The sequence below is a fragment of the Poecilia mexicana genome, unplaced genomic scaffold (assembly GCF_051168715.1).
Source record: "Poecilia mexicana isolate PSO_F unplaced genomic scaffold, ASM5116871v1 scaffold_14, whole genome shotgun sequence".
Taxonomy (NCBI): domain Eukaryota; kingdom Metazoa; phylum Chordata; class Actinopteri; order Cyprinodontiformes; family Poeciliidae; genus Poecilia; species Poecilia mexicana.
The window spans coordinates 244,595-267,537 of NW_028263383.1; the positions used below are offsets into that span (position 1 = coordinate 244,595).

General features: G+C 40.3%; 1 protein-coding gene across 1 annotated transcript in view; it reads right to left on the reverse strand.

Moving 5' to 3' along the window:
• Positions 1–8,386, reverse strand: part of LOC106914847 (roundabout homolog 1-like) — an 84,572-nt gene extending 76,186 nt beyond the window's left edge. The window contains 1 exon segment of the mRNA XM_088012491.1: positions 7,626–8,386. Within this exon segment, the coding sequence (XP_087868617.1) occupies positions 7,626–7,683 (58 nt within the window). The 5' untranslated portion in view covers positions 7,684–8,386.
• Positions 8,387–22,943: the final 14,557 nt, after the last annotated feature.

Genomic DNA, 22,943 nt, shown 5'->3' on the forward strand with positions numbered 1-22,943 from the left:
GCAACCAAGCTTAAGAAAAATGTGATGCTATTGATAAAAACTCTAAACATGAAGCTGGCCTGGATCCTGCAAAATGACAGCAACCCAAACGTGTCAATCCATCAAGGTCTGCCTGAGGATTTAGAAATGGAAAATCCTGGGCTGAGTTAAAGCCTGACTCTTGATTTCACTGAGATGCTGTGGGCTGATGTTAAACCCTCCAACATCTAGCTGAAAGTCAGGTGACGTTTCCTCAGGCTGCTGTCAGAGCTTGGAAGAGAGCTACAAGAAGTAATTCCAACAAAGAGGTGAGTTGAGGGGGTAAGACTAGCTAATAGGGGCCAGGGTGTCCTAACACATTTTTGTTTTTAGTCTTCGTGTAATGACTAAAACATGTTAATATTTGTTGTGCGATCAAACTTTCACACTTTCTTTTCCAGAGACACAAAGACCACCGCTGAATGGGTTTTCAAAAAAAAAAAAGAAAAGCCTTTTCTGATGGGCGTGGAGAGAGTGAGTTCTGACATTCTGATCTTAAAGAGGCAAACAGAAGCACTACAGAAAATGAATTCAAAATAAGAACAAATTATTGCAGAAGCTTTAATATATTTTCAGATTATTTATTTATTTATTTTTGGCTAAGATCTATGAAGACTTTGTGGGGGACGTTCCTGTAAGCAGAGTGGTGCACGGGGCATATCATCTTATACATGCTCTTCCACTTGCTAATGAGGCTTACTGTCAAAGGCCTCAAAGTGCCTTGAGAGTCCACATTCCAATGTCAAACTTTGCTTAATGAAGGTAATATTATATGGTCATCCCTGTAATCACAAGGCCAGTCCTGAGGGCACGGCTCTCACATTTGCCTTTGATCCACCTGCCTGCACCGTTAGCTCAAGGCTCACTCGGACGCTACGAGCCAAGAGGTGTAAATTTAAAGCCTCAGACTGAATTTTATTAACAAAAATAAAATAAAAAAATAAATTCAAATGAGATGAAATCATTGGATGATACAGAAGCAGCACAATTTATGACTTCATGCGAGTCATCTGTTGATAGAAGAATGTCGGGAAATGTACACCCCGTCAAGAGAGTTGACTTACCTCGTTTCCCAAGGATTGCTTGGTAAGATGATTGCCAAGTTGGTTAGCTGGCCATCATATTCATATAAGCAACGGTGGATGAAGAGCATTTGTCATTTTAGTAAAAAGCAATAGTGTCGAAATACTATAAATGTAATGTTGCCACCCTGCAAGTCTTGCCTTCCCGCAGATTCATCTTCTTAATTCTATTCCATTGCATAGAATTTCAAAAACTACCTAATAATAGATGTGCTAATTAAAGCAAATTATGCATGTTTTGGGCTCTTCTGTGAGAGATGCTCTGATGGGAAACGGCTCTTTATGCGGCAGTCTTCACATAAAGCTCTTTGAACCATGTCAGTAGTGACAAGGAGACAACTGAAGGAGAAAGATGAGACGGATCGAGGAAGTGGCGAAGGGATAATGCGCGCCGCTGATGTGTTCTCTCGCTGCACTCGTGCATTCTTTGTTGTTATTCTAACTAATCTTAGGTTTAACAGTCAAAGCGGGCCTAATTGATATGTATGAGAACACATCTATTTTCCCGATGCGCCTGAGCATGAACACCGAGAGACCGCTGAAGATCTATCTGGAGGCATATTGATTCAATTGATTATTAGCCGCCTGGCTGGAGAGGAGGGATGACTCACAGGAAGCATCTCCGAGGTCGCGTTACCGTGACCTTTACGGCTTTCCAAATACTCTTTCTCCTGATTACTTTGAATCCTTCATTGATGAGAGGTAGCGCATTTCAGCGGCTGCAGCATTTCAGCACAGGTCGAGAAGTAAAAGCGCAGCTATGTTTTGTTTCAAGATGGGGGGGGGGGGAGAGCAAAACCACGCTTCAGCTTGCTAAATGGATTGCACGCGATGCATTTGCATAATAAACACATAATTCAAGTGCAGAATGCCACTGTAGCTTATAAAACCTCAAGACTGTAGAGAGCAGATTTATTTAACCAAGCAATTACCCCAAGTGCCTTAGCAAACAGACGTAGCTGGACACTGACCTCAGAACAGGAAACAAAGGCGAAAGAAGTACAAACAAGTGAGAGAAAACCACAAGCCCACAAGGATTTCTAAGCTTAGGCCGTTTTGCTGTCCATCTGTCCACGAGTGCAGCCATTGCTTCACTATTTAGGGCTTTTTCTGCGTGTGTGTGTGGGTGTGAAGAGAAAAAGAGGCGCAGCTAAAGATTTTATAACTCTGCAGTGCTCAGCGTGTCAAAACCGCAAACTTGTGCATTTTATTGATGGAAGGAACATATACACAAATAAAAATGTGAAAACAAGTGTGGCTTCCAGATGTGTCCAGTGTGCTTTACTCAGGAGAAAATATGGAATGAAACGCAGTGTAACCAAACGTCATTAGAGGTCACAAAATTAGCGATTAAAATTCATCTTAAGGGGACTGGTCAGGTATAGATTGCATTAATTAGAAATCTGCTCAGTAATTATTAAACGAGAACGTCACAAATCTGGTCTTTCTGCCTGAGTCGTAACAACAAACCCATTGTTGAGAGAGAACTTTACGAACCTGTTTGGAGTTTGCAACAAGCTACAGGGACACAGGACAAATGTGGAATACCAATGTGTTAAATTGGCCCAGTCAAAGTCCAGAGCTAAATTCAAATGTGAATCTGTGTGACTTGAAAACTGATGTCACCAGACCACCTTCATCCGATGTCACTAATCATTGGGAGCTCTCACGGAAAGTAGAATCTCTGGATGGCAACGATGCGATGACCTGTGAATACCTTGCAAATAATGCAAGTTTTTTTTTTTTTTTTTAAGATATTTAAAAAATAATAATTTTTGGGTGTTGGCGATTTCACATTTGACTGGTTTTAGAAATGGTGCCACAGAATCTTTCATCTCATTTACCTGTTTATTTGTATCAAAGGAAATCAAGAAGTTTTGCTCTACCTGACGAAATCTTCACATTTAGATCATTTAAGTGTTGGGATCATCAATCCCAACACTATTCATCTGATAAGTTCGGCAAGTCCTCGTCGGCTCTGTTCGTTATTCGGCCCGGTGCAAAAATCAAGACCTTTAAAAAGACATTCCCTTATTCCTATCAAACCGAGAGTCAATTCATGTTTCCTTTCCCTAAAAATCGCTTCTTTATGCTTCCCTGGCAACCAAACCGAAACATTCCCGATCCGATCATCATTCGAAATATCAAAGACACACAACGAAAACGGGATATGAAGTACAGGGAGGGCAGCATGGAGGGTGAAGGGACAGTGCTGCCTCATCACCGAGTTATTTAGAGTAAAACTTTACATTTGAAAATAGAAAAATAGAAAAATGTTTAACTATTCTCTCAATGCTGCTGCTCTAATCGTCCACAAGTTCACACGCCGTGGTTAGGAATGCGTACTTTTGTTTTCCGTGTTTGTACCTTTTCGCAAACTTTCATTTTCATAACAATCGCAAAATTTGTGATTGTAAAGTGACGGTCTGTGGAAAAGTTTGAAGCGCTTCACTGAAATCGAGCCATGTGAACTAAGCCGGCGTGTGTGGAGAGGGCTTGAGGGGGAGAAGAGCAGATTTAGGGAGTCTCCTTCAGGCAAGGAACCTGCTACCTCTGTCGAGCAAGCAGATGCCAATCGATCCCTCTCGCAATGAAGACTGGGGTGTGTAAATGCCGCTTTGGCTCTGCGCGCGTGTGCACGCGCGTGTGCATGTGTGCGTGTCTGTGCATATGTGTGCCGGTGTCTCTGGGAAGATGCGATGACCTGTGAACTCCGGGCCCACAGGCACTTGTCAGAGCTCCCAGTAACTTAATTCTCCCCAGGTTAGCAACCACACTCGCAGCTCCAGAGGAAACCGGCGAGTAAACAAGGGAAGCAATCATGAATCACAGCTTTCGGCAGGCGATCCGAAAACACTCATTAAAAAAACGAGCTTACGCTAACACCATTACGTATGCATTCATGCACACTCAGGCAGAACCAAGCAATTCCAGCAACATCTGCAGGGGCTTGAGAGGATGGGATACAGTTCTGGTTATTCCGCTTGAGCCGTTCGTGGTGGGCAACATTTTCTTAAGCAAGTAATTGAATTAAACACTGCTCAGTTGGCATTGCTGTTTGCTTTCTTATAATGAATGATTCTACTAATTCTTCGGATGACAGTGAAGGCATCATTTTTGTCCGAGGGAACACAACTCTTCAGAATCAGACTGTAGATATGTAGATTCAAACTAATATTTTGGCACGGTTGATAACTCTGTCTTTAAAGTCATACTAACAGGTTATTTCTTATACGATTTAACCTTTACTTTGAGTAAAAGGAGGCGGAGGACCTGGATGATCTACAGAGAAATGGCCGAACATCACTTTTTATGTCCAACCCTGTGAAATGATTAAGGGGAAAGATGTTCCTTTTGGAAAAGCGGGCATTAAAACAGGCGCACCAAATATTTATGCCACCGGTGGTTTCATTAAAAATAATTAACTGAGGATTTTTTTTTCTCCCAATGAATGACTGTGTTCAATTTAGAAGTTGATTGTTTTTCAACAATGTTCTCGTAGCCTGCCAACGTAATCAAAGTTGATTTCTTTTCACATATCTTCGCCGAGGCTGTCTATAAACCTAAAAACAAAGTCCAATCAACTCATGAGATTGCTGGAGAAACTGGAAAATCCTCAAAGCCTGAAGGCAGTCGTTATCTGAACAAAACCCAACATCCCCTCCTCTGAATGGATTCTACACTTGATGCCCAGAGAGTGGAATGACACAAAGTATCCGACGTAGCAAACAAATCCACACTCGTTAAGATGCCTTACAAACGAGCCGATGTCCCGAAGCTTATTAACGGCACGCTTCCCGCTGGAGAACGAGAAGAATTTCTGACAAATTCATCCGAACATAAAAGAAAGTGGCGCACAAAGATGTCCTGTCAGCAGTCTCCTCATTAGGAGCGGCATCCAGCTCGCCGTTGTCACCGTCACCCGGACCACAGGGTGCCTTGTTAAGCTTAAGAATTCGACACAACAGGTCAGCTTCTCCCAATCGAGCCACTGTAACCGGAGGTCCAGCACTGTGCGGCAATGCTGTGCAGCATTCTCGAGTCTGAGCCACAGCGGCCTTTGCAGTCGTGAGCGCCCGTCGCCAGAACAGCATGAGTGAGTACATGTGAACCCCCGACCTGTGCACATCTGACGTCAGCAGACGAGCCACATGTCTCAGTTAAACTGTTTCCCCACAGGGCCGCCGCGAACACGGCGCTGATGGAATTAGACTGTGCTCTGCCGGTCTCTGAGGCCCTCTGGTACCTCCTTCTCCACTGATAACATGTGAACGAGAAGGCAAAATTAGCCCCAGAGGACCTTGGCTACTTACTGCTAATGTAATTAGATTATAAATTAGCTTTGCTAGGACAATTAGCACAACAATCCTCTATTTATTAGTTTGGAATAAATGCAGGGAAGATCCAGTTTAAAAATTGACCTATCATGCTGTGCAAAGCGCAATCTATTTTGCCACTTTTCAGCTCTTGTCCATAGCTTTATCGGCAATGCAGAGAAATAATGCAGATTTTACACAAAGAGTGAACACCTATTTCAGGTCTCTTTCTACAGTCTGATGACAAAACCACAAACCATTTAGGGGGCTGCATCAGTAAAATGTTACAAGATAAAAGTCAAAGGTGATCTTAACACAAGTGCATGTCTATCTTTTCGATTTGTACAACACAACCAAATATAACAGATGAATTAAGTTTAAACTGTAAACTAAGTGTATCTCATGAAGAGGTCGCTCACTTTACAGATTTGTATTAGAAGCTGCCAGATAAATCTTATTAAATGATGCAGGACAATTTAATATGTAGTACCTTTTTGTTGTTAAACAATACAGGCTGGAGTGTACTCCCAATGTTTGTGGGTTTTAGGGACCACAACCACCTGCAAATAATTTAAATCCACAAATACTTAAGATGCCCTCTAAAAACACTCACAAATGCCCATTTTAATTGTTCGAACATCAAAGGCACAGTAAAAAAAAACCTTAACACTACTGTTGAATCTAATGTATAAAGTCTTTCTTATCGCCGCTCTTGGAGTTACAGCCAATCAGCACCGAGGAAAACGAATGGCACGACTGTACTGGTTGCTCAGCAAATGCCAACCAATAGCATAACAAGTAGCAATGTGCTCTCTGGTATTTCAGCTTCAAAAGCTGCGCTTTCTTTTGAATATGTCGGATATGCTTTATGAAAACATCTGTGACTGCATAGCAGCGTTTTGTGCGAACAATTTGGAGTCAAGTTCCACAAGCAAAATCTGCATATACTGAACCATAAATAAGTTGGAATCCGCTGAATTTGAAAGCAATGTCACAAACACAAACGTAACCTTACAACTTCAACAGCCTCAGGCATACTCACTTTTCAATCTGTCCATGCACCGAACTTATGAATGATGATGCAACAGTCACTGGTGTGGAAGTTGTTAGTGAGAGAAGAAGCCTGAGTGTCAGTATCAGTAAGATGTTTGAAAAAGCCAAATAAAGCTCAAAAGTATAATAAGCTCCTAAAAATGAAACTGAAATTTCCACACGGGCACGTTGGCTGTTTGTTCAAGCTGCTACAACAGGGAGTTGGAAATCAGCCAGAAGCCAAGCATATCACAGCAGTGATGCTCTGTTGCATCTTTCTGAGAGGTCATAGTATGTGCTGGGTCAGGAAATGTTGGCAGGCGTACAGTTAAAGTAAAGACCTACAAACCATACAGGAAACACACCCCAGGCTGCCAACCATACTAATCCCTCATATAAGCTGTGAAACACCCACTGCTCTCTCTTAAACAATTGTTTGATCACATTAGAAAGGTTTGTTGAGGTCTTGGTATAGTTGCGACAAATGAATAAATCGTTTAAGGTGAGGGTAAATCGAGACGTTTCCCACTGAAATGCTAAGTTGGATGCTGATGTCATGTATTTTGAAATGAATGAATCTAGTTAAAGAACGAATCAGACTTTTGATCTTCTCTCAAAAACAAAATGCAAAAATCTGAAGTTAGTCTCATTCTGCATCAAATACAAACCAACAAAAATTGAGAATGTTATCTATTGCTTTCAGATTGCATCCAGTGTTACTGACATTCCTGCCTTTGTGTGTGAAAGAGAGAGAGAGAGAGAAAACGGGGCTGGTAGTTTATCGTGAGTTACAACTGATATTCTAATGAAAAATTGTAAAAAAAATAAAAAAAATACTGTAAAAGATACACAAAGGTAGAAACAGTCTTGCTTAAGAGAAATAAAATAATATATCTGGGGATCAGGTTCAAGCTGTTAGCTTTTCAGTTGCATCTATTTGTTTTCTATTGATATGCACAGCAATTTCTTCTTCTAAAGTTGTTTCTCAAAGTATTTATGAGGACGGACAGTGCGGGGCATGGCCATGAAGAGATGGGTCAGTCTCAGTAACTAGGGAGCGATCAGCACGGGTCAGGGTCACAGCTGCCACACAGCCAACCTACATCCTCATGACATCCGCAAAACCTCTACTCCCAAAAGATGAGCGCAGGGTTTTTAGAACAAGGGTGACGCGTACCTGAACAAATCCGCAGCAGAGTCAGTAGAAAGTAAATTCCTGTGAAACAAGCAGGCATCTCTGGTACCTAATCCAAGTCCGAGTGTGCCGAAAGTCTGTCATTCAAAATCAACTTCTTCTTCAGCAGAGCCCACGGAGGGGAGAGTTCTCGATTTCCGGCAAAAAATAAATAATAATAATAACAATTAAAAAAGTAAAATAATCACAAGAGCAAAACAGTTCGGAAGTGCTCCCCTAAGAGTGAATCAAAGTTCAGATGGTTCGCAGACATCCTCGCTGCTGATCCTTCTCAGCACCACGCCGGTTTGCTCAGCTCTGCTCCCGGTGCGCCGCGGGGAATTCCTCTCTTCCACGCGCAGATAACTTCATCAAGTGATCGGATGTCCGAGTGACGACGCCCCCGCTTTGGGACGGACCGGTTGCGGGTCGGATCGGTCTCAGGCACTTTGACGGGTTTTAAACTCCCCTCTGTGGTGTTTAGTGATTCTCGGGGTCTGGCGCTGGTTGGATGAGGGCGCCGCGCGTCTCTGCGCTCGGAGCTGCTCTGGTTTCCCTTCCCACTCAAGAGGCTTTTCTGTTGTGCCGAGGAGATTCCTGTGGGTCAGGCACCATTCAACCACATGCGGATACAGTGACAGGGAAAGGCTCCGCCGGGCTTTTGCTTTAAGCTCGCCTCGTATTAAACCGAGGCTGCTGTAGGAAGTTTAAATAAATATCTCCAACTGAGGTTTTATGGATATGAGGTAGTTAAAGGGCGCAAATGGCGACTGATTCTCCCCTCCTCCCCCTCTCTTTTACTGAGAAGCAGCGACCTAAACTGCTGTGTTGAATATGAATTAGAGGCCAATTAAATCATTTGTTTTCAGTGTCCATCATTATCAAAAGGAGCCTCGTGTGAAATGCAGATTTACCAACTAAAGATGATTAAATATTTTAAAGTGAGCTTGCAGTTGAAATGTGACCTTGATGAATGATTTATAACGTTCTCCCGCTATCAAAAAGCTACGTGCGCTGCGTCTTTATAAGCCTGCAAAAGTGACGAGCTCAGGTGTGACATCAAAAGTGCTTTTAATGAGCCAGGAAGAGAGTTCCGCCCAGAGAGCACCGGCAGCAGAGCTTCACCTCTTGACCCGTCCGCAAATTATAACGAAATGCAATGGAAGTTTACAGATCATGTCCAAATGTCACATTGAAGTAATAATCGCTCAAATAAAAATCATTTTTACTCCAATAAACTGGATAAGACTCTAAAGTTAAACTTCTACATCTCAGGCGCAATGAGAGCTCAGACATTTCTTTGTTGTCTGGGGAGGTCAGAGCTCCCTCTACTGGTTGTTTTCCGGAATTGCAGTATAGTTTTTTTTGTGGCTAATATAAACCACTGCTCTTGTGATTTGTCTTAATAGGTAGATTTCCAGAATAATGGAATCAGGCAAGTGCCTACTTAATGGTGTAAAATGTTTTGAAGCAATTTTAAGAGTTTGTTTGCCAGTGAGTACCCCACTACTTTTGCATTCTTGAAATTAAAAATAGCAGGTGTATCATTTTACAATCTGAAAAAGAAGCAGTATGCAGAAAAAAGGACAGATGTTAAGTAGGATAAGAACAAAAAAAACTCACCATTTTGTCACCATAAAGCCAAACTTCTGTGTATTTTATCATAATCTAAAGTTATGATACAAGCTCCTGTCTCAAACTTGAGTCTTATGCCGTCTTTGAATCCATTTTTCCCACTAACTCAGACCAATAAAATTATTCCCAATTGCATGACACTACCACCATTATGTTTTATGTTCTGTATGAATTCATAGTGATCCCCACTCTGTATTAATCTATGCATCATCTGACTGAACTTCCTGAATTGTGGCAACTTATGTTTTCCTTTCTCCCAGTTTTCCATAACAGCCAGCTTTGTGGCACGCTAACTAAATAATGTCCTCCCACCTAAGCTGTGGATTTTTGCATCACAATGACTTTAGAAAACCCATGCACCATTTCTGTTCCATGTCATAATTATGTATTGCCTTGTGTGGGGACCTGTATGAGTCCCAATAAAGTCATTTATGCTCGCTGCGCGGCAAAACAAGAAATGAGAACGTTCACAGTTGTTCTTCGAGCCACATGTCACAGAGGAAGATGCGGTGCCTCTGAATTTTTCCATGTTCTTACTAAACCTTCACTGAAGTTCATTCTCAGATCTTTTCATTGTGCACTGCTGTGCACCACTTCCAGCTCTGCTCCAAGCCAACACATTGCAGAACCAGCCAGAGAGAAAAAATGGGACATTACAGTCACACCACGAGCCTCTGTCTGCCTTTGTAAAACTTTTTTTTTTTCTATTCCAAAGTGACTTTTGCTTTTCTTTTTGCTTTTTTTCCCCCCAATTTTTTCCCCTTCAGTTCTGTTCTGTTCTTGCATTTTCAGCAAACACAACAGTGCACAAATATGTGAAATGTTGTGTCATATTTCCTCCCACTCCCCCATTTTGATTATTTTCTTCACATCTCTATGTCTTTTTCACGCCTATGTTCCCAATGCGAATTGCGTTCGTTTAAATCAAATGTTATCCTCACCATGACTCTGGGAGTTCTGTGAATGACATTGAATTATTGTTCTGCAAAAGACAACAAAGTCCTGCTTTCTTTTCTCCGCCTCTCCATCCCCCCAAACAACATAATTATTCTCATTTGAGAGCATTTTAAGGGATAAAATGCTTTCCATCACAACGGGATATAAACACACACAAAAGGACATGATTCCACATGTGGAGCTCGCACTTAGGCTATTTTATTCGCTCAACTTGTCCAGGTGAAACATGCATAAGTATGGTAAATTGGTTAATTTAAATGCCTTCTTCACAATCCACACCCCAAAGAAAAACCTTTATTTATTTATTTATTTTTTTATTTTTTAATTTATTTTTTTTTTTTTCAGAACAGATGGTTGGGGAAAATAAAAAAAGTATGGGCACAAAGGCATTCACATCTTCATGGCAACGGAGCACATAAAATGGCAGGGATTGTTAAGGAGCGTGTGCCAAGCCCTGGGAGCTATCGGTTATTTATTTATTTCATTCCAGAGGAGCTATCCAGTTGGTTTTGAGCCAGGGGAGAAATTTGTCCAAGAAGAACAAAGCCAACTCTCAAAAAAAAAAAAAAAAAAAAAAAAAAAAGCTAAACAAACAAAAATGTTTATGGAATAAAAAAAAAATTGATTATTTGGAATCTTCTCACACCAACAAACTTGGCCTTAGTCACCGTTTTACGGTTCTGCTCATGAATTATACATGTGGCACCTCTGTAAAGTGGCCGGAGTCATCTCTTTGTACCTGGCGTCGGGATGCTGGACGAAGATTGTCTGATGTGTGGACACATTCCTACCATTAGGAAGGAATGTGTCAGATTTTCACTTTGTGAATCAGATTCTGTTTTCCATGCACACTCTCCACATCATCAGCGTCTGGCAGCTCTTTGGCTCGGACTCGCCTCGCGTTTTTCTTCACTCGTTTGTCGGCTCCTCCCCTTGCATATGCTTAAGGGTTAACCAAGCATTTGGATCAAAATCACAAGAAATTCTCGCCTTTTGAAAACACACTCTAAAATGGTGATGTAATGTCTGTGCCTTCTGTTTTTTTTTTTTTTTTTTTGGTTCAGCTTCTTAATGAACTGGCACCAACCTCAATGGTCATATCAGGAATAGAGATTTGGAGGGATTTCAGAGGCAAAATCCCGTCTGTCATCTGTTCCCACGATGGAGCACAAAGTGTTTAGCGCATAGCTTGAAGGAAAACGTGGGATTTTTTTTTTTAAATACAAATTTGATGTCAAACATTTTTGTATTTTCCTATACTCTGTTACCCTAAAATAAAATCCAGTGCAACCAAGTGTCATTATTGTTGATGAAGTGTACCCAGACGTAATCTTGCTGTTGTTCTGTTAAGACCTCAGAGGTTTGCTAGGGAGCATTAGGGAGAAAAGATAAGAAAACACAGCAGAGAGGTCAGGGAGAAAGTTAAGGGAAAGCCAAGAACAACCTTTGAAGTCGTCCATCATCCAAAAAAGAAAATGGGCACGGAACGACTGCAAGAGCTACGAAGGTATGGTCATCCAACAACACTGACAGGTGAAGCAAGAAGAACATTACTTAAAAAAAAAGTAGCTATGAAGCTTATGGTGACTTTGGAAAAGGGGCAGAGATCATCGGTTCAGGTAGGAAAATGTGGACATGACAAACTTAAGTCATACATTCCACAAATCCTAAGAGTGGCTGATTAAACAAAGGCCATAAGAAGGTCTTGTTTGCAGTTTACCTCATAGAGAGGAGACAGTAAACTTGTCTCTTCTATGGACTTTGTGACCTTCATCCAAAACTCTATGTGTGCAAGAAAGCTAACACCAAACACCACCCTAAACAAACCATCCCCGCTTCAGTAGGGACATGGAAAGTGGTGTAAAATCAAGAGAAGGAGGAAAAAGTTACAGACATTTCTAAAAGAAAGCCCGTTCGACTCAGCGAAAGACTTTAGACTGAGGCAGAGATTTATTTTCCAACAGGATGATGACCCAAAACGTACAGTCACAGCTAAGGTGGAATGGCTTTTACATAATCTGAACCCAGTTGACAAAACTTGCTCTTCATCTAGTCTAATTGAGCCAGAATTATTGTATTTTGCAAAGAACGGGTAAAAATCAGGGTTTTACAGGTGCTGGTCATAAAATTAGAATATTGTGATAAAGTTCATTATTTTCCATAATGTCATGATAAAAATTAAATTGTCATATATTTTAGATTCATTGCACACCAACTGAAATATTTCAGGTCTCTTATTGTTTTAATTTTGATGATTTTGGCAAACAGCTCATGAAAACCCAAAATCCCTGTCTCAAAAAATTAGAATATTATGAAAAGGTTCTCTGAACGAGCAATAAAAATAATCATCTGAATCAACAAAGTAACTCTAAACACCTGAAAAAGATTCCTGAGGCCTTTAAAAACTCCCAGCCTGGTTCATTACTCAAAACCGCAATCATGGGTCAGACTGCTGACCTGACTGCTGTCCAGAAGGCCATCACTGACATCCTCAAGCAAGAGGGTGAGAAACAGAAAGAAATTTCTGAACGAATCGGCTGTTTGCAGAGTGTTATATCAAGGCACCTCAGTGGGAAGTCAGTAGGAAGGAAAAAGTGTGGCAGAAAACGCTGCACAACGAGAAGAGGTGACCGGACCCTGAGGAAGATTGTGGAGAAGGGCCGATTCCAGACCTTGGGGGAAGCAGTGGACTGAGTCTGGAGTAGAAACATCCAGAGCCACTGTGCACAGGCGTGTGCAGGAAATGGGCTACAGGTGCCGCATTCCCCAGGTCAAAGGTCAAGCCACTTTTGAACCAGAAACAGCGGCAGAAGCGCCTGACCTGGGCTACAGAGAAGCAGCACTTTGGACCACTGTTGTTCAGTGGTCCAAAGTACTTTTTTCGGATGAAAGCAAACTTTGCATGTCATTCGGAAATCAAAGTGCCAGACTCTGGAGGAAGACTGGGGAGAAGGAAATGCCAAAATGCCAGAAGTCCAGTGTCAAGTACCCACAGTCAGTGATGGTCTGGGTGCCATGCTGCTGGTGTTGGTCCACTGGGTTTAATCAAGGGCAGGATCAATGCAGCAGCTATCAGAAGATTTTGGAGCACTTCATGCTTCCATCTGCTGAAAAGTTTTATGGAGATGAAAATTTAATTTGGTCTGGAATCGGCCCTTCTCCACAATCTTCCTCAGGGTCCGGTCACCTCTTCTCGTTGTGTAGCGTTTTCTGCCACACTTTTTCCTTCCTACTGACTTCCCACTGAGGTGCCTTGATATAACACTCTGCAAACAGCCGATTCGTTCAGAAATTTCTTTCTGTTTCTCACCCTCTTGCTTGAGGATGTCAGTGATGGCCTTCTGGACAGCAGTCAGGTCAGCAATCTGACCCATGATTGCGGTTTTGAGTAATGAACCAGGCTGGGAGTTTTTAAAGGCCTCAGGAATCTTTTTCAGGTGTTTAGAGTTACTTTGTTGATTCAGATGATTATTTTTATTGCTCGTTCAGAGAACCTTTTCATAATATTCTAATTTTTTGAGACAGGGATTTTGGGTTTTCATGAGCTGTTTGCCAAAATCATCAAAATTAAAACAATAAAAGACCTGAAATATTTCAGTTGGTGTGCAATGAATCTAAAATATATGACAATTTAATTTTTATCATGACATTATGGAAAATAATGAACTTTATCACAATATTCTAATTTTATGACCAGCACCTGTAGATTATAAACCTGATTGAGTCATGCAACAAGCACTTTTAGCTGTATCGCAAGAAATTTAGCTCTACAAAACATTGACTTAGAGTTCTGAACACCACGCTTTTAAGACTTTTACCTGTAAAACATTTTAAAAACCTTTTATCGTTTTCACTTTTACTTTCCAATTATGCACCTCTTTGAGCTCAACATATGGTGAAGTGTGTTTGATATGAAACATTTTAAAGCCTACAAAGCTTTTTGTTGAAGCTCTTAATAAATACAATCCAGCAGTACCTAAAAATATGGCTCCACAACTGCAACTGAAGTGTCCAGGAAAGAACATGAGACATATTCGTTTCATGTTTCCTCCATACAGGGGTCAGCACAGATTAAAATCACCGGGGCTAGACTGACAGGAACACATTTGTTCCACCTCAGTACATCCCATGTCAAAGCCCTTACCATTAAATGTCAAAACAAGAGGAAAACCGATTGAATTGTGCAGCTTCGGACGTGCCACTTGTGGTTTTAGGGAAGCTGAATTGGCATTATGAAGCGTCAGAGTCTGTGTCAGCAAAAGGCAACAAAGACTTCTTGCTGGGTTCAATGCTGTCCTTCAAAAGACAAAGAGTTTTGCAGAGACAGCCTAATTTTCCAAGGCACTTCAGACTCATCTTGTCGAGACAAAAGAGGGAATTTACATAAACAGGTTCAACAAAATAAAAAAAAAGAAATGGCCACGAAGAAGTAATGTCATCGTGATGGGGCAACAAAGATGTAAAAAAAAACAAAAAAACAAAACCAACACTCCAAAATGTTTTTGCTCAGTACATTAAAATTGCATTACCATTTTTAGAGTTATTGTATTCATATGCTTTAATGAGCATTTTGTGTCCAACATCATTCATCAGGATGAAGCACTCAAATATGAAACTCATATTCTATAAGGCAGATGTCCTAACCCTTAACAAGGACTCTACTTTTAAGGTCAACTCTCCTCCATCCTTACACAAAGTTTGATCAAGTTCTGCACTCGTTCCACGCAGGTGCAAATCTTATAGATGTATGCGGTGTGTGATTTTCTGATGTCAGTGTGTGGAAAAAGAAAATCAAAGTGACCTTTAAATGAGGGATTCTGAAAACAAACTTTCTGCTGAGGAAATTTTAAAACGTCGGCTCGATTATGCATTGTGAAGAAACGACGGCATGTCGGCCAGTACCTTTGTATCCGAAGCTGATGTCTTGATCCACTTCTGTTGCCAATAGTGGAGATGAGGTGATGACCTCATTGGCTCCTCTACGTTTTTCAGCCTCTGTTTGTACGATAACATTGATTATTAGAGAAGGAGGGAAAAAAGAGTGAGATGGTTAATATTGCTGCAGATTAGCCACATGCATTGCGACATAATCAAAACATGTAAACATAACAATAATAAATACACCGAGTCGCCTTCTTGCACAGAAAAAAATGTAGTAAAAGAAACAAAATAGAATAAAAACAAGTAAACATGTGTAAAAAATGTTTACTCTTTTCTACAATATATGAAGAATTGAATTAAATATGTATGTTTCTGTGAACTGTGTTGGGATGAATCAAAATCATTTTAGAAACTGTTGTTTGGAGGTGAAAGTGAGAATACATCACTTCTTCTAGTTGCTAAGAAGTTTATATATACATATATATATATATATATATATATATATATATATATATATATATATCAGTGTTCACCAGCAGTAATATAGGATTCTTTCCCAAATGATGGATGTTTTTATATACTATACCACTAGAGGGAGCCATTGATTTACAATATTTGACTTAATCAATAGAAGTAGTACTGCAGATTTATTTCTATATTTATTCAGTCGCATACCGCCAATAAGTTATTTTGAATTAAGGTCAGAACTGTATTACAAGAGCGTTCATAGAATTTCACAATGCTTATGGTAATGCAATGACACACACAGACACCTATGAAAAATAAGATCAATATCAATACAATTATGCAAAGGAAGAAAATAATTACATTCAAAGCTATAAAGTGGTTCCTAGAACATTTTCTATCGTTTAATCTTAAAGGAAAGCAAAGAAATATGAAAACAAACACAAAAAAAAGCTTTTGAGTTCAGATTTGCTGTTCACTGTATCCTTCGGCTTCTCCCTTTTTTTCCACAACAGGTTTAAATGTGGCCATTTTTTTTGTGCCTTCCTTAACCACAAGAGGAAAGCCAAACTGCGACTGAAAGCAGCCGAAGTTCTGTCATCCAGATAAGCGCCGCAAATCCAACAATATTAGTATTCTTTTCACTCTTCCTTTCTCTCATTCATTTACTCACTCTGGAGATTCTCACCTAATGAGACGTCCTTCCCTCGGCTCTGCTCCAGCTGGATGACAAAGAGCAGGCTGATGAGAAAGAATAGCTGAGCAGCCAGCATGGTCTCAAAAGAGCCAGTTTGCCTTCAGGAAAGCCCTCATAAATCTGCAGAAAAGAGACAGCAGCAATTTGTGTTTCTGTCACTCCACACCAGTCCATTTAGGCATAACTGTTATTGCCATCAATAATTTCAAGGATTGTTGTTACAGTTAAACATTTTCACAGGGATTTCTGCTCAGTGGTGAGCTCTGGTGAAAGACAGACAAGAGGGAAAAACGGAACAGAGCACGGTGTGTTCATGTAACCCGCTGGCAAATACACGCAGGCCTGTTTTTGTGTGAAATTCCACTGTAGATGAGACAAGTCAGACAGATGGACCTCCCTCAGCAGCCGTTCGCTGGGTTTGATGGCTTCAACGTGATCAATCAGTCGCAATGTGCTGTTTCTTTGTCACAATACCAGCTTATTGAACTTCCGCACTTTAAATCGGAACGTGATTCACCATCAAAGCTTTATCTTCAAGTGCTGCATTCCCACCAAAATCACCTCACTTACCCGCTGCACCCTCCACTCAAACCGCCCCACACAACCCATCTCGCACACGCAAACACAACATGAAACACACCCTCACTCTCAAGTGGTTATGGTGATGAGACACGATGACGGTGCCAGCCAGGAAAAAAAAAAAAAAAAAAGAAAAGAAAAAAAGGGAAGTCAGTTCTAGTGATCAGCCATCTGTGGCACAAACAGCTCTGCAGCTTGTCCAAGCTGTCTGAAGGATATCCAGAATCACGGGACATCTTGGCTCCCTGCGACTGCCGACTCTGTGCAACACTTTAATTGTTCAGAGGCAAAGCTTGCCAGGAGCCAACTTGAGCAACGCGCGAGAAAAAAAAAAAAAGAAAGAAAGAAAGAAAAAGCAAATATACCACAAGCACACTGATGAAACTCTGTTTTGTCTGGATGAGTTAGGGTAAGTAAATGTTTAGCGTTTTCTGGGTTTCTAACGCTTTCTGATTAAAGGAAACAAATGTTCATTGATTGTGAGGAAGACGTTGCCATCAAAATGATCCCCTGAAGCAAGATGACGAACATGGTCAGCAAGAAACAAAGTGACGGCTCCAATTAAAGTGCATGTCAACTTATTATTTATATCATCATCTGATGTTTCTGCCATACAATGACATTTGTGTAACCTGACAGCATTGCCAGCTTAGGAGAAAAACAGCTGCAACATGCCACACGTTTAAATGTATGCAGTAATTAATTAAAAAGAAATCTTATTTCCTGTTTGAAGGAAATAAGTGTAAAGTTTTTTGCAGCCACAATTAAATTCTTATCCAAGATTGTAATTTATTTAGCGCAATATAAAAAGCACGGACAACGGAGTTTTCAGTGAGCTAATAAACATTACAACACCATGGGTTCACAAAAAAAAAAAAAGGAGAACTTGCGGTTAACAACTTAACACACACCTCTGGTGAGTGTGTTGTTAAAAGAAAAACATAATGAGGATCCTCTCTGTGCGTCTTCTTGTAAACGGTAGCTGAATCGGATGTTTTAATTGAAATTTTAGTAGCGAGTTCTTGCGTATGCTCTAAAAAAATTTTTTTACCATAAACAAACCAAGAAAAAAACAAAAGCTACATAGATGAAAAAGCAACAGCAACGTAAAAGTAGTTTAGAAAATGTTCTACTTTTAACTTTGAGATTAAATGTATGTAACGTACGACGCCCTGTGGTCAGTAAGTTTTCAGTTGAATATTATTTAACAGAAGAAAAAAAAAATCCACATGTATTTTTATCAAGTGTTAATAGAGAATTTTGTAGTATGGTAGTTCTCGTAAAAGTGAAGTCTGCCTATTGAATTCTAGCTGCTTTCACTGTGAGACCTAAGAATATGCTGTTATTATAAACTACAGGTTATGAATTAGCTAAAATAATATGCAAGATTTATGCAAACTTTGTTTTCTTACCAGTACAAGCACAGTGTTTATATGCCCTCTAATGAAGACTGTGGCCAAGCACTATAAAGAAAAGTCAAACCTTGATCACACATTATTAAAAACAGAGTTCATTATGTGCTTTTCCCGTGTGATCCTGTGTTTCATCTGCTGAATCCCGCAGGTCCACATGGGATTAGCACATTCGTATGAAATTACCTAATCTACCCCGCGGTGAGAACATTGTTCTGCAAATTTACAGTTGCAAACATGCTGATGTTTCAAAAGCCTCGAGACGGATATTATTCAGTACTAATATAATATGCAATATGAATAACCTTCATTTCATTGAGATATGATATAAAAACATTACACGCACAGTGAGGTAGGAAGATTGCATTTTGCACAACACTGAATATTGAATGTGGGTAGTTGTGCGATGCCACTGCGTTGTTCAGACCTATCCAACAGAGAGGACAGAAAATGGGATGGCACAAAATGACTACGGAAGAGAAAATAATCAAAATGAAATTTAATTTAAAAAAATAGTGTGAGTGGAAGAAAAGGAAATGCTCACTGGGGTATGCATGAGATGCTAATAATGGCGGCGGGGGGGAAAAAAATGTTTATGGAAATTATTTCACTCCAGGAAATCTACAGTCGAATCTAGAAGGAAAAGAGCAGGAAAGCCACAGTTACATGAAAAGCTACAGAAAGCATAACGTGCTTTAAAGCTGTTGCCAGAAAATGAAACACTGTGCAAAATGATAGAGCTTTTCAGCAATCTCATTTGCATAATAGAAATGACTTGCACCTTGCTTCTGAGAAAATCTCATGTGCACTAAGTGATTAAAAGTTATACAGTCGACCTTAGTGGAAGACGTAGCACTGAAGTATCCTTTAAATCCATCTGCCATCCATCTGAGCAAACGGGAAAAGGCTGTGGTTAAAATGAAATGGAGAGGCTGATGTCCTCGTACCTCTTCTATCTGTGGGGGAATAATCACTGCTTACCATCGAACACATTGTCAATAAGACAGCGCAGACAGGAGCAGACTGATCACATTCGGTAGAGAGCACTGGACCGTGAACAGAATCAGCTATCGCCAACCTTACACCCCCACACAACTTAACACACCACCATCTTCCTAAATTTAATCCCACACACTCACGCAGACATTTGCAATACGTCCAAAGTGCCCAGGAAATACAACATAGTAAAAGTGTCAAGCTATGTAGTGCTGACACTCGAGCACTCCATAGTTCTCTAGTGTCAAAGTGTTCATTATTTTTGACACATTTGGTGGTTTATCCATAAAAAATCTCCTGGCCTGAGCACCTTTCGCTGAAAATTCAGTACCAGCAGGTCAATGATTTCCTCCGAGAGGTCAAAAAGTTCTTACCTGAATTAGTTGGAAAATGCATCTGTTGTCGGAGCCACTTCAAGCATTCATGAAAGACAAGGTGAGGTAGTCTTCGTTGGCACAGATAGAGGGCTCGCATAGCATGACGTGGTATTAAGTTAGGTTAACATTGGGTCATTGTTGCATCATTTACGGAGCATTTAAATACATTTGCAGTAATTAGAAGTGGAATGGGTCTCACTTGCACCAACTACTGGCTAGAGCAGTGGTTCCCAAACTGTGGAGTCTGTAAGAGTAACACACGCACGCACCCGCACCAGTTTGTGTCTTTTCAAAAATTCAAAATAAGAGGGGAAGAATTTATTGGCACTGTATGTTCAGCTGAAGAATTTTGGTTTAGTCACGCATTTCTTTTTAAATCAGAAGTCAAAATATAGTTTCAAGGTGAAAGTTCGAGACAAATTCCCTTGAAGTCGAATTTCCAAGTAGAAATGTTTGAGATGTCAAACTAATTCTAAACGTATGCAGTGAAATAAATCCAATATGGCTGCTGCATGAGGTGCACTTTGATCATACAGTCGAAACCAGACATGCACATATACTGTATAAACCTTTTCTCTCTCTCTCTCTCTCTCTCTCTCTCTCTCTCTCTCTCTCTCTCTCTCCATCTGACAATATATAAGACTAAACTTACTCCATTTTAGGGCAGTTAAAATCGCCACAATTTTTTGTTAAATGCCAGAATAATTAGATTTTGAAAAGCTTCTTTCAAATTGAGAAGATTACCTTTTTTCAGTAGAACTGATATTACTAATAAGCTGTAAGCTGCTCTGTAACTGAGTAAGGTTTATAGGCTGTGTTGCCCACTCACACACTTTTTCACCTCTGCCTACAGACTTTCCATGGGATTGAAAGCTGAGGCATGTGCTCACAGTCCTTCCAAAAGAACTACACGAAAATAATTTACTGTTTTCTGCATCCACACTTTTTACTTAATGTACTCAAAATATTCCACCACATAGAGTGATGATTTATAGCAACAGTAAACAAAACACCCTTCACAACTTGCTTCCACTTTGATGCAACATTTGAAGTTTGACTTGACATTTAAAGCTTTAGATTTGAGACTTAACAAAGAGCTGCACAGTTTGATTTTATTCTAGACTTGGAATGTACATGCCTGTACTTAGGCCTTTACTCAATACTTGAGACGTAATTGTGAACTGCAAAACATCGACCTGGTCCCACATGTGGTACTTATTTAGTACTTACTTACTTACTTACTTACTTACTTACTTACTTACTTACTTACTTACTTACTTAGTTTTATAACCTATAAAAAAGGAAATTGTACACAGTATTTACTTCCGCTGTGAGACACTTGGTTAACGAATAATCAAACTTTTGATTTCACTTGTTTTTTTCAGGAATACTGATGAACGAGCAACACGTCGTTTTACCATACGGGTCTGCAAATGTCATATGATAAGGGCAGTTTTTTTTATTCATGGCGATGGGTGAAACCAGTCTTACCTGAGTATGTATCTACATCCCGGTACACATCTGTAATTATTCATGAGCAGGTTTGCAGAACAAACGGCACCAGGGTGCAACGTGAAAGCAGGGGGCACAACCAGGAAGCATGATTCACTGACGAATCCTGGAATCTAAATCAGAAACGCAGCGGGAAGCATGTGAGCGAACAAACCCATGCCATCAAGACAGACAGCCGTGGATATTTGATGTCCTCAAAAACACACCTGCATACATTACTGTCACCGAGGCAAAGTCATACATCACACACTTTCACATTAGACCAAGAGAAGCTGAGGAGATCTGAGGAGTTCTTATCAATGCCTGGCAGTTATCGCTGACATATAGCCGTGTCTTTTGGGGAAATGGATGAGGAGACAAACACGGGCTTTCATCAGTGACTCTGTAATGCACTGAGGGAGCTATCAGAGCAAGACAAAGGATATTAAAAGTGTAAGAGGAAATGTCAGCAGGTCTGTCGGAGTTCATTGAGATGAGCCGGGAGGAGCTGACCGGGCAGACGGGCGACTTCAAGGAATGACAGATGATCACATGGATTGGCTTCGGAGGTCGGTGAACTGTGGCCCCCAGACCCGAGATGACCCTAACGTATCGATACCGAGCAGATCGCACTATTGGCTGCGCATGTTGCAAGAAGGAAGGCGAAATAAGAATGCTGGAAAGAATCTGTGGCTATACACATTTTTACTCCTAATTTAACATGTGGATTTGATAACATAATTTCATTTAAAAAAAAGCTTCAGATTTTTTTTCTTCCATTTTCTGACTGATTTCTTTTACTATGTTACATTTTTACAAGCTAAACATTTTTTTTTCCTTTTTATTTTTGTAGTTTATAGTCAAATTACTTCATTCCTGGGCTGCAAAGCTTCATTTTTGTTTTACAGTTGTTGAAATGAAAACTCCTGAAATCTCAGAAGCATTATTAAAAGCTATGATATGGCCTACATTTTGAAAATTATAACCGAAGTGACAGTTTAGATTTTTCTGATATTTTAACCTGTTCAACATAAGACAAATCCTTTCTAACAGCAAAGGCACTAAGCTCAAATTATTGTTCGTCTCTGTAGTTTACGAAGACATAAAAATTCTATATAATCAGAGAAAATGTGTCAAAAATCACAGCGACCACATGCGTGCTCAACAATTTGCTCATGAAACAACTTTCAGCTCCAAAGCACGTGCACAGTGTCTCCCCCCCTGCTATGTCAGACTCAATAAGCAGCAAGAAGCTTTACATCCCTCTCCCACATTTTTTCTTTTTTTTTATTTTATCATAACTACACATTCTCAGTCAAACTAACTCATATGACTAAAAAAAAAAATCACAGGAATTATTGCAACTTTGCAACTTACCCTTCCTGGTTACATCTCCTTCGTTACTGATCCATTTGGTCAGGAAAAAAAAAAAAAAAGCCAAACATCTTGCCTTTTCTGTGTCTTTCTGAAGCATCCAAGTACCCAACAATGACAGCAGAAAGAGAAAAGGGGGGGAAAATGTGCAGGTTGTAGACTTGTAGTAAAAAGAGCAATAGTGGAGGTGGAGGGGGTGAGAGTGGCTGGGGAGGGGGGGGGGTCAAAAGAAAGAAGAGCCTATATGCCGGAGGATGAGCCTAAATAATCCATCTGTGATCCAGGAGGCGCTATCAGATGGGGAGCATACAAATCACCAACCTTCCTCTGCAGCAAGCGAGGTCCAATATCCTCAGGGTCCTAAGGCTGCACACAGACAGATTTACTACCACAGATTAGTCAAATAATATTGTCTATTCAATCAAAATTATATTCATAGAATTCTCTGGTCATTTAT